General features: G+C 35.7%; 1 protein-coding gene across 1 annotated transcript; it reads left to right on the forward strand.

Moving 5' to 3' along the window:
- Positions 1–17,822: 17,822 nt before the first annotated feature.
- On the forward strand, positions 17,823–19,028 carry LOC128126820 (F-box protein CPR1-like). The gene has a single exon (XM_052764955.1). The coding sequence runs from the start codon at positions 17,823–17,825 to the stop codon at positions 19,026–19,028; it is 1,206 nt and encodes a 401-aa protein (XP_052620915.1).

Consider the following 19,028-nt stretch of genomic DNA (forward strand, 5'->3'; position numbering starts at 1 on the left):
TTCTACATCCGTGTCGTCATCGTCATTGCCCTCCGGATCTTCCTCTTCGAGGTCCACTATTGACTCAGCGGGTTCACCTGCGAGTCTACTTCGTGTCCCTCCTGGGGTTCTTCCTCTGGGTCGAGCCACCCGACTATTCCTTGACTAGGGTGATAGGGTTTCCTGGCTAATGATACTAGTCTATAGCGTATTGCACGATGGGCTACGAATACTAGAAACAAATAGCATACCAATTACTCCTATAGCTCTACGGCTATTGCATAGATTCAGTTGAGGTTCCCTTCTTGGAGATTAAGGGGTATGATTTTAGGTTCCTAGTTATCACGATCTCTTCACGACATGTGATGGTTGTACCTTGGAGGGAATGTAGTTGATCAGGCTACATCCGCTCCTTGATACAACTAAGAACAGTCCTGAATTAACCGAGATACTAGCATTATATTGTTTGGTTCGGTGTTAGGTTCCTATTCCTAATGCAAGCAAGGGTGTTTTATTTACTTTGTTTTGTTCAGAGTTATGTTAGTCCCTCTTTTTGGTTTATAGTTGCATATCAATGTGTGGCTAGACATGCTAGTTCACTATAAACAAAGCTCTGATACCAACCTGTCACACCCCCGAACCAGACGGCGGAAACGTCCGGGGGCTGTCGTGACTCAATTGAATACCATAACATTGAATATATATGAAACATAACAACATTCGTCACCATGCATTAATATTGTACAACCAATAGAGTTTACATTCATTACATTGCCTCAAAACATTACATTCTCGAAAGTGATTGTTCGATACTAGTTAAACGACAGCAAAACGTCATAGAGTACAATTCATCCTTCACTTTATCTGTTACCTGAGAATACAAGTATTTTGAAAAACGTCAACATATGAAATGTTGGTGAGTTCATAAGTAGTGTTTGAAATCGAATGTTTGTATTGTTTGAAAAACCACCAGAAAATCCGATATTTTCTGAAAAGAAAAGCTTTTGAAAACGTTTGTGAAGATCCATAGGTATGCTTGTTTGTTTCTATACTTGTGAAAAAAATGTTCATTGAAGATGTATGCATTTCAAATCTGTATGTAATAAAAACCCTAGGAAAACCCGATGTTCCCCTAGTTCCTTTGGAATCCATTAAGTTGCGTTGAAACCATTACGAAGATAGCAGTGTCAGTCCCAGGCGACGTTGGAAGGTTCTCGAGCAGGATTATTTACTACAAACCCGCGTTACGCAAACGCCCAGTTTGTAGATATACTAACGATTCCCGAAGGCGTCGTCAGTACTAATCGCGTTATCCAATCGCCCGGACAAGGTGTAGTCCCACATCCGAAGAGAAAGAGGTCACGAAGACCCCGATGACTCCATTAACCGGTTGGGGAAAATATGCGTGCGAGGGGTCCCCGACCCGCCTCGTAAAATATGCAGACTCTTCTAGCAATACCAAGGACCCTTGGGGACCAGTGGTACAAGCCATTGAAAGTCACTCTACGTTGTGCCAAGTCGGTGAAACTCAACACTTCGTAGAAAATATGTGTCTTCGGGCCTTAAGATCAGGTCATTGGGCTAGCTAGGCCCAACAAGAAAGATTTTACACTTTTGGGGCCCGAAGATGGTGCGTAGACGTCTGTGCACACTCGTATGTATATGTATTACCAAACGTTATTTGTATGAATCGTAGTATCGAAGAGTTAGTAGTTGTAGATTTCCATTGGCTCGAGACCGAGCCAATTCGTTTAACAACGACTTTTGGTATTGTAATGAGTTGTATTTCGTCGATAGTCGCGGTGTCATTATTTGATCAAATTGTACATATTGAATCAGCCTTGAAATATTTCTGTTTTCAGCCCCTCATTATTTGTAAAATTTACATTTTCAACCCTTTTTATGTAATATTTCCCGGTTTGGTCCTTAAACTATTTTTCTTGACATTTTAACACCAAAAATTATTGAAATTAATATTTTCCAGCATATTTTTCATAGAAAACAGTTTAAGTCCCTGAAAATGCAGTTTTTCTCGGTTTTAGCCCTTCTTTTCGCAATTTTGACAATTTTGGCCCAAATTGGAAAATTTTTGCAACTTTGGTCCTTTTTAAATTTAAAAAGCATTTTAAACCTTTGAAAAGGATTTGGGACACTTATAGTCCACTGTTTTACAGAAATTCACAGTTTTGGTCCTCCAAAACAGAAAAATTCGCATAATGGGCCTCCTTGGGCCGAAATTTTCATTTTTAGCCCAATAAGCTTGAAATTTATGTTTTTAATCCTCTAATTGAATATAATTCCAGAAATAGTTTTATGGAAACTGTTTTGGCACATTTCGTCCATCAGAATCTGTGAAATGTCAATTTGGGCCCTTAATTTTGTATTTTTCACATTTTTGGCCCAAAATGTGTGTTTTTAGCTTAAAGAAAATTGTTGCTAACCACTTAGCTATTTTTCTTGTATCACTTTATATGTAGAAATATATTTGAAGCTAAAATCATAAAACATAAGTTATATCTCGGTTTTGAGGGGTTTAATGGCTAGATCCAACATTAAAACACATATAAGCATACATATAAGCATGGAAATCATACAAGGCATACAAACACATATAGATCTACACTTTCACTTGTATTCCCCCCCCCCCCCCCCCCCCCACAAAACTCATAAAAACAGAAAATAGGGGTATGAATCTCACCTTGGGTGAAGGTTTCGGTTTTTGATGAAGAAAGTGAGAGATTTCGGCCTAGCTTGCTTCTTGAGAGGATCCTCAAAACTATGATGTTTCTAGTAGGATAATCAAGAGATTTGTGATGTTTCTAGGAGGATTTGATCATAGATGAATTTATACAACTTGAGGGTGAAGTAACTTACCTAGTATGTGAGTTTGATGAACTTTCTTGTGCACACACACCCTCTCACAGGTTTAAGGAGAAAATGGAAGAGTTCTTGGGGTTTTTGAGAGTGAAAGGAAACATGAATGATTTTTGGTGAGGGAAAATGGCCTTAGGCCGAGATTTAGAAGGGAGAGAGAGAGAAGAGAAGTGAGGTGACATTGCATGGATATCCACCATGCAATAAGTAGGTGGCATCCTCACAAATTTTCCCATAATTTCCAATTTTTGTTTTTATTTCCTTCACCATTCTTATCTCTTTTCTTCTTTCTTTTTTTTTTTTATTAACATGGGCCTATTTGGGCTAAGGAGAGAGGAAAGGAATCATCTTGGGTCCATACTCGAATTTATGAAGCCCAAAAAAATAAATTTTCGGCCCATTGGGGAAAATGAAATCTTTTATGGCCCAACAAGGCTCATTAGAGATAAGATGGATTATTTTAGGTCCACATGGCCCAAATACTAAAGTTTTATGAATGTGGTTTATTTAGAGCCCACTTAGGGCTTCTAGGCCCAATAGGATAATTTTAGTTCATAAGGAACTTGGACCGGGATTGCTAAGGTTTCCAACCCTTAGTTGAACATATGAGGTGTATTTTGATCGAGGATAGAGTATTGTATTCACTTAGAGTACATGCTTTTACAATGGATGATGTTTATATGAGGATAGAATTTCCTAGCTAAAAATGCTAGTTGTTCATTTTGTGTTCTCAGGTCAACGATAGTACAGGTACCCAAAGACTTACTTGGTTCAGGATCGTGTGCGTGCAAGGATCGTTCATTTTGTTTATATCTATATTATGTATCACAACTGTATAAACTGTGTCTTTTGAAACAAATTGTAAAACTTTTAATATGTAATGTAATGTTTGTTTCACTTTACTTACTATGTACATTGGATTTGATACTCAACGTGGAGTCAACCTCGAAAATGTTTCCGCCTTCGGTTTTCGGGGTGTGACAATGAGACACAATTCACAAACATCAAGATTATGGTCTCTTCATCCGTCTATTAGAATGAACATGTTTATGGTGTTGTATTTTTTTATTCAACCCAAAGATGTAACAATGTAAGATGCTTTGTTTTATATGTCTTATCTGGTCTCGCATTCACCTCTGTTTTCTTGAAATTACGAGGATGATGTTAATCGCTTTCCTCTGGCGTTGCTTCTTGGTATACAGATCGTCTTTCTCTAGATCCAAAATGCATTTGCTTTTTCTCCATCGTAGGGTTTTAAACACATTATTATATGTTGATATGTTGATGCTCTTTCCATTCCATTCCTTTGTAGGTTCTTAGGTTCTTCGTGGAACACTTGAAATTCCTAATATTAGTCGTATTCTCCAGTTCCAAGAAACAAACTTATCTCTAGAATTGGCGACAGTGGATGAAGACGATGATGTCGACGATCAACCGTTCTTGGCTGTTCTCCTTCTCCTTCTATTTTTTTTCTTCAGGTATTCTCATCTGTTCTCTAAAATCACATACGTGGACTTGCCTTTCGTTAGGGTTTAATTGGTCTAAATCACAGTTTATGTTGATGTTCTTTCCAAAGCAATAGTTCTTTCTTTCAATGTCTGATTAGTTGAACGATCATCACAAGATTAAAGTTAACACAATTTTTCACTAAAGTTTGTGCAGCCCATATTTAACAATACCAACATCTGTGATCTTCAAAACCTAATTCTTTTAGGGTTTAGTTATTTTTTTTAAAATATAAATAGCAGTCACTGATTATTTAGAAGATGAAATTGAAGACATTTACACTCAAATTGAGACGTGAACATTCTTTTTGGAATTCACAGCAAGAGTTTTTATTTATACATCGCCTTTCACCATTAATATTCGGTAGTGCTGGGTGCTATTCTTTTTTCAGTTTGAATATTCTTTTGGACAATTGAGTGACTCTAAACATCTGTTCTTCTGTTGTGTGTTTTAATTATTGTCATTTATAGTGGAGATACTAAATCTTGTTAGACTCTAAGTGTACTGGGAAATAGCAAACCAGTTTCAGTTCTTAATCCAGGTATGTTCTATTCTATTAAACACATGTATATATTTTGTTGTGTGTTCTAAATCCCTATCACTTATAGTTGAGATACTAAATTCTTGCTGTATGTATTAGTTTGCATTGATCAACATTTCAAATTGTGTGTTTTTGTTTAATTAAGTTAGGTTTCCTTTCCAATTAATATACATTAGGCTAAAGTGTAAAATTCTCATATTTGAAACACATTTTGATTGTCATTGCTACAAAAATATTTTGACTCATGTTTGTAATTTTCTTACTGCATGATTTTAGAGATTGAAATTTGATTTTTTGGGGCATAAGGAAATTTAAGCTTGAATCTTAATCAAATGAGGATACTTCCAAGAGGTGTTGTGATTTCTTTAACATTTTATATGTTGACCTTTTAGTTCCATTGAATCTCAAATAAGGGTTTTGGGTGATTTCTGTCTTCAATCCACTGATTACAAAAGATATGAGTCTATAACTATGTTTGTTTTTTTCCAGAAATACCCCTCTGTTCCTAAAACTTGTGCTTATATATTAAGTTATTAAAAAATAAACAAAAATTATTGTTGTATATAACATTATGCAGGAGGGGCTGAGGAGATGTCATGTTGCATAAGATGTACTCTTTTAACAGATCATTATATAGAAAAGTGATTGGATTATACAATGGATTTGCTCATAAAGTTATTTGGTACTTTTGGAATTTGACTAAGAAGATTTTTTGGAGATTCAATTCGGCCTCATGGTAAAGAAGATTAAGTTCATTTATATACAAAAAAAAATGTTTTTAATTGTATATGGTGTTATTATTATTTTTTCAAGAATTGGAAAAAAGGTACAAGTAAAATTTAAAGTCGTTCTTTTAAAGGACTCTTTTAAAGGAAATCAAGATAACACCAAATGTTCGACATATTACTCCAAAGAATAATCATCTTTTGACTTTAGATCTTTTGTGTTACTTTGATGTATATCAATTGAATATGAATCTTAAGGAGTCGTTAGCATCATGTATGTACAATTTAAATAGGGTTGTGAAGTTTTCTATTGCAGGTTTCCACCATCTCAATTCTCAACCACTAGATATTTATTAGTCTTTTCAAAGACTTTAAGGTCGGTTGGAGGTTTACCAATATAGAGTATCAAGGGATCTCGATTAGTTTTAGAATAAATTAAGATATTTGAAATAAACTTTCCTGCTTTCTGGGTTTTAGTTTAAGATTAAAGGCAAGAAATAGCAATGTACTTTAGTTGATTTGTGTTCTATAGCATCCTACTTTTTTTCTTTATATTATTATGCACAAAATTTATTGTTAATAGAAATAAGGGATCATATTTAAGATTTCACATATTCATTCTTTTTGTATAGGTTCCTAAATATTTGGTATTTATTTATAGGATTAATGATTGTGCAGTATTCTTGATTAAAAATGGACTACCTGATTAAGCTGGAATGTGTTTCTATGTAGGTTCTGATGCTTTGTGTTCAATTTTTTTTAACACGCATTTTTTCTTGCATAATCACTTGACTACGAATTTGGTTGAAATTTATGCAAGGTGTTTCTACTATGTAGGGTTTGATATTATGTTTCATATGGTTTATAAATTTTAATTTAATTTGTTTGATATGTTATAAATTTTAATTTAATTTATTTGGTTTGAAGCAAATCTACCATGAACAAGAGGAGAAAATTGGTTGCAAAGATATTAGTCAAAAAATCTTCTTGATATAAAACAAAAATTAAAAATGACTATGAAAAGGTGATGATTAAATATTAAATTATTTGTATGAAAAATTATCTCATACAATAAAAAAAGCATCAATAGTTTGAATATTAATTTTTTACCGGCACAAATAAATATATTCAAACTTATTAGCGTAAATACTATACATAATATTAACATAGAGATAATAATACTAGAAAATATTAAAATATCCAATGATTAAAAATTAAAATACATAACAAATCCACTAGCAATAAGAATTTGAAAACTAACAATAAATTATAAATATGCCACTAATGAAAAAAAAAATACAACATTATAATTTTTAAGTTTTTAAATTAATGATATATTATTTTATTACGCAATCAATTCTTTTAATTCTATTTAAAATTAACACCCGTGGATTCCACGGGTTTTAACTAGTTTGAAGATATATAGATATGCGCGTGTATTGAGCAGCAATGTTGATGTTTATGTGCGACTGCTGAGTAATTTCAAACCCTATTTTTGGTTGAAATCCGGCGTTCATCATTAGAAGCTACACAAACTAAGCTTGATGTTATGTCCTTCCAGATGCTCTAAGCTATCAGTTATGGGTGCCATCGAACTGCAGTACAAGTGTTTGATGAAAATCGGCACCAACTTACTTTGGATACGCATTACTGGAGCTCTAGCTTACAGCTGTTGAGCTGTGTATAGCTGTATATAAGATGATACCTTTTTAATAATAAAATTCCTAGTGTTTCTTCGGAATCCTGCCTAAAGTTCTTCCTAATCGTCTCTTCATATTCGGCTGTACTTTTTTCTTCTCTGTTTAATGTGTGAGCATAGCTCATACGCCATTGGTGTTTGAGCCATCCTTATCTGATTCAAAGATGGTTATTAACGCCTAGGGAGCAGTTGGAGGCACTTATTTGTTTATTGAATTCATTGCCACATGAAAGGAGTTCCCTCACTCAGTATGTTTGTGTGGTCTGAGCATGCACATCCAAACACCCCTTTCATTCCATCAACGTGCCATCCAGGTTTGGTCGGTTTTATTCTACCTCTGCAAATCCGTCAATAACTCAGGTAAATCCATATATGTTTCGGATTGGAATATGTTGCATTTTAAGTTCTTTGAATTGCATCGTAAAAATTATAATAATCAAACCCATCTTTACCTGGAATATGTAGTTATATATATAGCGGGTAACTGATTAAATTTGAAGTGGCGAGTTTTGTTAGAGAATGTGATGGATCATGGATATTCTTCCCTTTTAGTATTTACAGTCATCATCCTGACCTTACGATATCACATATGTTCAAAATTTGAGTTTGAGCATTGAGTCCTGTTGGTATAATGGCTGTTGATTGAACCATGCATGTGTGCTTGTTTGAACCAATAGAGAACTTTATGTTCTTTGTACACTTTCGTCTCTGAAGCCTTTACTTCGAACCCTTGTGTTTGCTTTGGTACACATCTTCATTCAGCTTTCCATCTAGAAACAGAGATTTGACTTGTAGCTGGTAGTGGTCCACCTTTTTTGAGAATCCAATGCCATAGTAGTTCCTTACTGTTTCCATACGAGGTACATAAACTTCTAAATAATCAACTCCATACCTCTATGAGTCTCTTTTTTTTGCTACTAATAAGGCCTTATGCATCAGCTTGGTCTTATGGATTCACTAGTTTTAGCTCATTTTGGCAGCCCAACTAAGCTCCATTAGTGGTCTTCTTAGTCGACTTGATCTCATGCATCCATCACAACACTTGTTCAATTCTTCCTTTTAAAAACCTCATCGTATGAATTTGGATCAGAATTTTATGCCATAGTCATCTTTACTCTGACATCTTCCATTTCATTACCCGAGTCATAATCACTCATCAGGAGGCTGTCTGGTTCGTCGTTTCGAGTGTTAGCTTCATTAATCTGATTCATCTTGCAAATTTGGACAAGTCTATAAGCGTCACCAGAAACAGGGTTATTAATTAATAGGGAGATTTGTCTTTTTATTGTCTAAACGTCACTGTTTCGATATGTTTCCATATGAAGAGGACTGACACGGTGTCTCCTTGATCGTTTCCGAAAGGAGGGGACGTTCCACTATTATAGGATTATATTATAAATTTTGGGAAAGAACTTCCATCAAGCAGCTAAAATCGGAACCTAGATAGTTGGTGAGGGTCATACAACCCTAGGGCTTGACCCACACAATGGGATTGGCGGTAATGAGAACCGTGTCAATGAGAGAGGGAACGATCGGGGTGTGGGCTATTCCGATCATCAGCAACACCAATGGATTTTGGAAGCAATATGATGCCTATGAAAACCCAAGGAGCTATGGAAACCTACGATAGGAATGTTGGAGGAGGCATGGGGCATAGCCATGGACATTCGAAAGACTTACGAATGTTGAACTTGCTGCTAAAAGGGAAAAAAGGTTATGCTTAAACTGCGATGCCAAGTTTGCAGGGGTCAATTGTTACCCTAATGGGTCCTATAAATAGCCTAATGAGAAAATAAGATGAAGAAGAAGACCAGGAAGGAAGGAAGGAAGGAAGGAAGGAAGATCAGTCTGATACATAGAGATGTAAAAAAGTCGAGCCGAATCGAGATTCACAACGATCCATGATCATTTAAAGCTACTAAAGCTCGAGCTTGAGCTTGTAGAACATATATGAACCTTGGGATCGGCTCGTTAAGGCTCGTTAAGGGTCGTTTCTCCGTAAAGCTCGCTAAAGGTCGGGATCGACTCGTTATTTTTTCATATTTTGTTAATATATAAGTAATAAATAAAATATATAAAAATAAAAACAAATTATAAAAAAACTCGTTTAAGCTCACGAAATAAAACGAACTCTTAAGTGTAGGCTCAAGATGAGGCTTGTTTGTTAAATGAGATTTATTCTAGGCTCGAGCTCAGGTTCGGGCTTGTTATGGCTCGACTTGTTTCGAGTTTCTAACAATCCAATCCCAAGTAGCTCGCCAGTAGCTCGACTCATTTATTACATCCTTAGATACAAGCTAGGATCATGCTCACTTGGATGCGGTGGAAGTCAAATTAAACTCGGATATATTGTTAATGCCCCCTATACACTATGAAAATACATGAAAACATGGGCGGTCTCGAAGTGGTGATACTAATTGACAGCGGGGCGACTCATAACTTCGTGTCACAACGCTTGGTGATATCTTAAAGGCTATTAGTGTCGGGTAACAATGTAAGGAGTAATGTTTGGTAATGGAATGGTGTAAAGAAGCAAAGGCATTTATAAGAAGATGATTCTCGCATTACACGAACTACGGGTCGTAGATGATTTCCTGCCACTAGAGTTATACATCACCAATGTCATACTGGGTATTAAATGGCTGCGAAAACGAGGGATATGATTGTCAATTGGAAAGATCTTACCATGACACTGTGGAAAGGGAATAGAGTGTAAAGAGTGTTACACCGTATTAGACGATATATATACATATATATATATATATATATATATATATATATATATATATCTTTACTATGTTATAAAAGAAATCACACTATTTCTAAAAATAGATTGAATATAATAATATTATTTTTTTAAGATGTTCAAATCATTAAGGTAATACTACAAGTAGTCATCCATAAAATAATATTAAATTTTAACCTGTGTTTTGAATCCTTATGTTTCTCAACAAATTCTATCTCCTTCCCTGAATTTCGGATAATTCAAAATTTGAAGCCATCAGAAAATACATGTTGATTCAAATATCCCTCTTGCAGATGGCTCTTTCTTAACAGATTTTTATTTTAATCCTTACTTGTAATTGATTTCATCATTTTTAACTTTTTGTATTTTTATCTTATAAATATATTGGGTGAAAGCTTTATTATATCAGGTTTGTTCCTAAAAAGGTTTTTACTATGTTTCTTTAATGTGTTGGCTTTGCAGGTTCAAAGAACTCAACCAAGAGGGCCGGTTAGAGCATTGTATTATCATTAATTTGTATATTTTGGCATCTTACTTTTGCAATAAAGAACGGTTAAATACAAGATTTGACATGATTAAGGTAGTTTGTATATTTTTCATCTTGTTTAGTCTAAAAATGAAACCTTTTTCATCATTGGTGCTTATAATATCAAGTTTCATCACATGGACTTCCTGATTACGGTGATTATTGTCCTTATTATAAGGATCTATATAGATTTTGTTCAATATTTTAAGGTTTCGAGAACCTAAATCAATATGAATCCTTGAATTACATACCATCGTTGAAAATGTTTTAATTTGTGACCAAACTTGGTTAAAAATCACAATGAACAAGTTAACACCTGAGTATTTTGGCCTTTTCAAAGGCCTATTTATCGACTTTTGAATCACAACACTTGATATTCTAAAGGTTTATTTTTATAAACTATTATTTATATATTTTAGCATTTTACTTAGTAGGACATTAAATTAATAAAGGAATTAAGGAAAACGAAAAAAAAAAAAAAAAAAGAGGACGATAAACAGTACAAGTGGTTTGGGTATATATAAATGGAAGTAATAACCATTTAGGTGAAAGTAATAATCATTTTTAACTTTTTGTATTTTTATCTTATAAATATATTGGGTGAAAGCTTTATTATATCAGGTTTGTTCCTAAAAAGGTTTTTACTATGTTTCTTTAATGTGTTGGCTTTGCAGGTTCAAAGAACTCAACCAAGAGGGCCGGTTAGAGCATTGTATTATCATTAATTTGTATATTTTGGCATCTTACTTTTGCAATAAAGAACGGTTAAATACAAGATTTGACATGATTAAGGTAGTTTGTATATTTTTCATCTTGTTTAGTCTAAAAATGAAACATTTTTCATCATTGGTGCTTATAATATCAAGTTTCATCACATGGACTTCCTGATTACGGTCATTATTGTCCTTATTATAAGGATCTATATAGATTTTGTTCAATATTTTAAGGTTTCGAGAACCTAAATCAATATGAATCCTTGAATTACATACCATCGTTGAAAATGTTTTAATTTGTGACCAAACTTGGTTAAAAATCACAATGAACAAGTTAACACCTGAGTATTTTGGCCTTTTCAAAGGCCTATTTATCGACTTTTGAATCACAACACTTGATATTCTAAAGGTTTATTTTTATAAACTATTATTTATATATTTTAGCATTTTACTTAGTAGGACATTAAATTAATAAAGGAATTAAGGAAAACGAAAAAAAAAAAAAAAAAAAAGAGGACGATAAACAGTACAAGTGGTTTGGGTATATATAAATGGAAGTAATAACCATTTAGGGGGTGTTTGGCAAAAAAGCTTATTGCTTATTAGTTTATTAGCTTATAAGTTAATAAGTAAGTGTAGGGTAACTTATGAAAAAATGACGTACTAGACGTTCCCCACCGGAATAAGTTATTTTAATCCAAACACTTTTTTAACTTATAGTGATGTGGAACCTCATAAGTTGTTTTAAAAAAAGCTTAGCCAAACACCCCCTTAATATGGTATGGTAATGCTCTTGAAAAATAGATGTCATTTAATATTCATTTCTCGAAGTGAACGCAAAATGGTTTTAACTCTAAAGAGATCAAATTATTCGTCGCCCGCCGCTTTGCGCGGGTAGACGGCTAGTATATATATATATATATATATATATATATATATATATATATATATATATATATATATATATATATATATTCTACAGAGGGTGTTAATGTAAATGTATTTACTATATATATTCTTGTAATCCTTGCTTACATATGATTTTTAAGAATATAATTCCTTATTCACCAAGTTTATTTTGGTATCAGAGTGCTTTTATCACTAACCCTAAAGCGGCCATAAAAACCCCTCTACACCCATCGTCGACCAACTAGTACAATGGCAGACATCACGATTTTTTCTACAACCGAGAAAAAAAGCCACAGTTCTCATAAATTTGCTTTTACTTTGACTCCAAGCAATTATGGGTACTGGAAAACCATGTCACAACCATTCTTGATCACCAACGATTTGTTTGGTTATGTCGATGGCACCATATTCTGCCCTCCAGCCACCATCGTATCCACCACATCTTCTGGCAAAGAAGGAGACGCAGTGACCTCCACATCGACATCCAACCATTGTTACAAAGCTTGGGTATCCAATGATGCGCATTTTCGGATGCTCATTCTTTCCACCACCTTAGAAACCTCTTTTCAACATGTTCAGGGTAATACGTCTCGTGACCTTTGGTTGTCTTTAGAATGTGGTTATGCTCCTCATACCTCCTCTCATGAATATACTTTTAAAACCCAACTCTTGAAAATTTCAATGAAGGACGATGAATCTTCATCTGCCTATTTAACTCGAGCACAAGAGTACTCTAATGCTCTAGCCAACATTGGTGAACCAATAAAAGAAAAGGACCTCATGATGCTTGTTATATCAGGTTTAAGAGACGAATATATTAGGTTGAAATCCACCTTGTTAGCCCAACACTCTCCCACTGCCTTTGCTGAACTTAATGGTCTTCTCTCCGACCACGACTACATGATCAGAAAGACCTCTACAGAGGTGCCACCAGCTCAAGTATTCACTGCTGCCACCTGACAACCTAATCCCTCTCTTGTCGGACACTCCCTGTCACAAGATGATGCTGTCCAGGCTATTCAACAACTCGCACAACAGCTTGGGTTACAACTTCAACCAACAAGTTCACCACCAGTCCAAGCCTTCTACACAAACCGATCAGGCAACAATCGCAACAATCGCTCAACAAACAACCGAGGTCGTGGAAACTATAATAACCGACAACAAGGAGGAGGTAATCGAACTCGGTTTACTTGGGCATCTAATCAAAATATTGTTTATGGCACATGTAACAGGTGCGGTATTGGCCATGTTCCATCCTAGTGCCCTAAACGTGATCCCGCAACGATTTGTACGAGACAACAACCCTCTGCTAATTTTGCTGATTACCGTTCCCAGGTTTCCTCTTCTTGGGTCACCGATACTAGTTCAACTAATCATGTTACAGCCGACCTCTCTAGCTTTGATCATTCTGAGACATACAACGGTCATGACACTCTACATGTTGGGAACGGTAAAGGTTTACCCATTATTCATATCGGTTCCTCACAGCTTTACTCTCCATATAAAACTTTTCATCTCTCACAAATGCTTCATGTCCCAGAAATCAAACAAAATCTTCTCTCTGTTCAAACATTTTTCCATGATAATAATGTTTACTTTGAATTTCACACTTCTTTTTTTGTTGTGAAGGACGAGATTACTCACACTACCTTCCTCACGGGTCCAAGTAGTTGCGGCCTTTACTCCTTCCATCTTCCGTGATTCCAGCCTACTTTTGTTGGGTTAATTGGTTTGTGCATGGCTGAAACTTTGAATTTAATAAGTTTTCTATTGTTTTTTGTTTTATGGTTTAGAAAATAGTAGATTATTTAGAATGTGTATTTAGTTTTGACCGGATCATGTGCAAGTGTACGGGTCCTTAGCTTAGACCGGATCTTTAGGTTGAGTAGTTCACATGGGTATCTAAGAAGGCTATATATAGCCTCTACTGATATTAATAATATATAGCCCTTTTTCCCTTACTTTCCTCTATCAATTCCGTGTTATAATTATTTGGGTAGAGAAGTTTATTTGTTTACTTTCTGTCCACAGTTATGTGACTAACAAAAGGAAGCTGCCACTTTTCTCTTTAAGCTAACATTATGATACCAATTGTTGGCACAGGTCCTTGAAAAAAACACACAAAACACACACAATGCACGTATGTATGTGAACATAAACTTGCAACAGAAAATGGAGAAGCTTCCTATTATATTAAAAAAAAACAAAGTTACTACATCTACTACTACTCTAGCTATGTCATCTCTTTAAGTAATATATCATACCCACGTTCTAAACTTACTCCTAAAGAAAAGTAAAATATGGGAAGACCCCACGAGAATCGGTCCACTTTTGAACAAGTAAACACCTTTTATTTTCCATCTTTATTATTTATAGATATGCTTGTAAACTCCATCAGCTACCCATCACCAATAAGCTACCAAATCATTGACCTATTGACCCGTATCCATGACCCGGTAAATAAACGATTAACCCAACAACTTCCTCCAAAGTTGCTTTTTCTGCCACTCGTGCTTCTTCGATCACTTGGCATCAACGCCTTGGACATCCTCATCAGCAGTTGTTGCAGTTAATCCTTTCTAAATATAGTTTACATTTACTAGATAAACATGTTACTTCAACTTGTACTTCATGTTCTATTGGCAAATCCTCTAAACTTCATTTGTCATCCTCTACTTATAAAAGCTCTCATATTTTAGACTTACTTTTTTGTGATGTTTGGGGACCTGCTCCCGTTACCTCATTTGATGGGCATCGATATTTTTTATTGTGTGTTGATCATTTTTCCCGCTTTATGTGGTTTTTTCCTTTAAAAGCCAAATCTGATGTCTATAATACTTTCAAACAATTTATTCTTACTGTTGAATGGCAGTTCCAAACTAAGTTAAAATCAGTTCAAACTGATTGGGGCAGTGAATTTCGGAATCTTTCACAATTTTTCTCATCTCTCGGTATCACCCATCACCTATCTTGTCCTCATACAAGTGAACAAAACGCTCTTGTATGTTGTGGAAACCGGTCTTACTCTTCTTGCCCAATCCTCTGTTCCGCAACGTTTTTGGCATTTTGCTTTTGACACAATTGTTTATCTTATAAATCGAATGCCTTCCCGTACAAACAAAAACATCTCACCTTTTAAACATGTTTTCAAACACAAACCTAATTTTTCATTTATTAGTGTGTTCGGTTGTCAATGCTTTCCGCACCTTCGTCCATACAACAACCATAAAATGGATTTTCGCTCTCTCCCATGTGTGTTTCTTGGATATAGCACATCCCAACATGGTTACCGATGCTTTGATCCTTTCTCTGAACGACTTTATATAGGTCGTCATTTTTGGTTTCATCAACGATCCTTTCCATAAAACATCAACCCCCCCAACTCCACCCGAACCTTCTTCTTCTAATCCATATACATCGTCCTATCCTACTCCTGATCCTTCAAATATACCCACTACACCACCACCCATATTACCTACTACTCCACCTACATATCCTATATCTTCTACATCTCCTCCTTCCTATAAATCTCCACAATGTCCCCCTCTCCTCCATACTTATCACCGACGCCCGCGAACCACCACATCTCAACTTGACACCTCTCTCCCTCAAACTGCCATTCCCCAACCAGAAGCTACCCAATCTCAACCATGTGTTCGACCCTCCAACCTTCGTCCTAATCCTAAGCCTACCAAACCGTATGATCCCACCTCGTATCACACTCATACTTCCTCTCCTGACACTGAACCCACAACCTTTACTATTGCTAACAAATTGCCTCAATGGCGTCAGGCCATGGCAGAAGAGTATTCTGCTCTTCTACGGAACAATACTTGGTCCTTAGTTCCTCGTGTCTCAAATATTAATGTCGTTGAATGTAAATGGGTTTACAAACTCAAGCGTGATCATACCGGGGCTATTGTGCGCTACAAAGCACGTTTGGTTGCTAAAGGTTTTATCAACAACAGGGTCTTGACTATCATGAGACTTTCAGTCCATTTGTAAAATCGACTACTATTCAGGTTGTTCTATCTTTGGCGGTGACACATAATTGGCCTTTACGACAACTTGATGTTCAGAATGCATTTTTACATGGAAATCTCACCGAGACGGTCTATTTACAACAACCACCGGGTTTCGTTGATCCAACGAAACCCAATCATGTTTGTGTTCTTCTTAAGTCTTTGTATGGACTTAAGCAAGCTCCCCGAGCTTGGTTCCAACGGTTGTCTACTGCTCTTCATGCTCTCGGCTTTCAAGGCTCTAAATTAGATCTGTCGCTTTTTATCTACTCTTCTAAAGGTGTTCTTTTATATATGCTTTTTATCTACTCGTCTGTCAAGAAAAGCCTTTTTTCTAGTCGTGACCAAACAACAATGATATAAATATCGGTCTTAGTAATACTGTATTTTACCCAAGGAATTCTTTATGGAAACCGATGCATCATGCCTTGGGTTGGGGGCAGTCCTCATGCAAGGAGGAATACCAGTGGCCTAAGGCCTAATACAGTTAGGTCCTTGGTACCGGTTCTCAGTACAAGCCAGTTGATGAAAGAGAACTAATAGCGATAGTATTCGCCATTCAAAAGTGGCATCCATACTTCGTGTGAAAGTGTTTCTTAGTTCAGCCAAACCAACGAAGATTTAAATGTTTACTTACAACAACAAATCATTATTGAGGAACATCAAAATTGGATGTCCAAACTAGTAGGATATAATTTTGAAATTTAATATAGGACCAAAAAAAAACACGACTGATGTACATTCATGAAAGGGGACATCATCATCCTTCGGTACCCTTTCAGTACCATGGGTAGTCTAATGGAATGAGGTTTTGTGAGAGCTGTCCTGGGCTCGAGAATTGTGGATAATAAGGCAGCAAGTTCGAGAAGGGACTTCCGCACCACCGAGGCTTAGTGATGAAGGTGACTGAATCCTTTATCAAAGTTGTTTAATGCTGCCTCGATCATCATCTTGAGTTCCTTGTGTATCTCATGAGTGACGTGTGAGTGCAATTGCGGGACATTCAGGAGTACAAAAAACTTACCAAAAGATGGTAAAGGAAGTATACTGGGAGGGTATGTGTAAAGGCATAGCAAGAATGATGGCGGAGTGTGACGTGTGTCAACCCCATAAATATTTCACAATGGCATCGAGAGGATTGTTGCAACCCTTAGAATTACCAAAAAAAATGTGTAGGTGGACATGACAATAAATTTTAAGATTGGGTTGCCAAGGTCAGAGGGTTACAATGTCATTTTAAAAGAAATACTTGAGAAAGAAGGTATGTTATTAACACTGATTTCAGTTGGTGTAGCAAAGCAATTATCGAAGATCATGATGTCTTGATGGCATTAGTGATCTTATCGATATTGATATACTAATCATATATGGTAGGTTTGTAAAAGTCATTTCAGTAAATGAATTTCACTCTATGGTAAAATATCATGGTAATAATATCTTCGTATCATGTTTCGCATTTATGAGTGTTGATAACTAAAATCCCTAATAAATACCCCATAGAAATAAATTTCTCACTATCGTGTGGGTACCCCCCCCCCCCCCTTTTCTTTCCTATCGGATTGCCGACTCTAGGGTTTCGATGGCAGAGCTTCATGTTGATGTCCTTCCGAATATACTGAAAAGATTGAATGTGAGGGATGTTCTCCGATGCAAAAGTGTATGTAAGTCTTGGGAAAATTTGATCTCTGACTCTGGTTTCATTAAATTCCATATGAACTATAGTTACCAAATTGATTACAAAAACAATGATATAGATAGGAGGATTGTTATGTCAAGGGTCTCTTATCGCAACGGGTCGCGTGTTTGTGATGTTGATGACAGATTATTTGATGATCGTGATTGTCATCTTCTTGGTTCTTCCAATGGACTTGTATGCATCTCTTCTTTTGCTTCTCAACTTGTAGTAGCTAATCCCTCAACTAGAGAGGTTCAAACACTACAAGAGCCTCAAATTCTTGATACCAAGCATTTATGTTGGGGTTTTGGCTATGATTCATCTACGGATGATTACAAGGTTGTATTAGGGTTCCGTAAACGTGTTGGTTGGACGTGTTTTCAAGTGTTAAGTTTGAAATCAAATGTTTGGAAACTAATTGGAGATGTAAAGTATTCATTTCATAGTAGGATTGGTATCTTATGCAATGGGGCACTTCATTGGATTATGAAAGATTCTTCATCTCCAAATAAGAAGAGAGTGATTGCTTCGTTTCAGCTGTCTGAAGAAAAATTTATCAAAATTTCCGAACCTGATGATGAGCGATATGAATGTGGTGTTGCTAGCTGCCCAAATATGAATTTAGGTATTATCGAAGATTGTTTATGCGTATTTCCTTGTGATGGGTTTAATGATAACTTATGGATGCTGAAGAACTACAATGGAAAGCTGTCTTGGGAAATGTTTGAAAAGGACTGTGATATGAACTTAGCTTTACAATGCTTGAAAGAGCAGGAACATTACGTTCCTAACAAGAGAACTTTGTGTCGTGATATGCTGTTCTACAAGACTAAGGAATATATTTGTGCCCCTATCTATATGGAGAGTCTTGTATCTCCCTATGTTAATGGGAGGCCAAAGAGAAAGATACAAGAGAGTTATAGCAAGAAGAGTTGTAAGGTGCGTTCATTTTGTTTATCATATAATACAAACTGTGGAATTATATCTGGATACAGAATTCTTATTAATGCTTATGATGATTCCTGTACATCCCTAAAAAACTGTGTTGATCTTGACCTCATAGCTCAATCTTCATGTTTACTCATGGGATGCTCTCATTTTCTTTTGTAA

Source organism: Lactuca sativa, chromosome 6, assembly GCF_002870075.4.
Source record: "Lactuca sativa cultivar Salinas chromosome 6, Lsat_Salinas_v11, whole genome shotgun sequence".
Lineage (NCBI taxonomy): Eukaryota > Viridiplantae > Streptophyta > Magnoliopsida > Asterales > Asteraceae > Lactuca > Lactuca sativa.

What these genes read in the sequence shown, in the direction of transcription:
- LOC128126820 (XM_052764955.1), top strand. Translation starts at nt 17,823, where the DNA reads ATGGCAGAGCTTCATGTTGATGTCCTTCCGAATATACTGAAAAGATTG.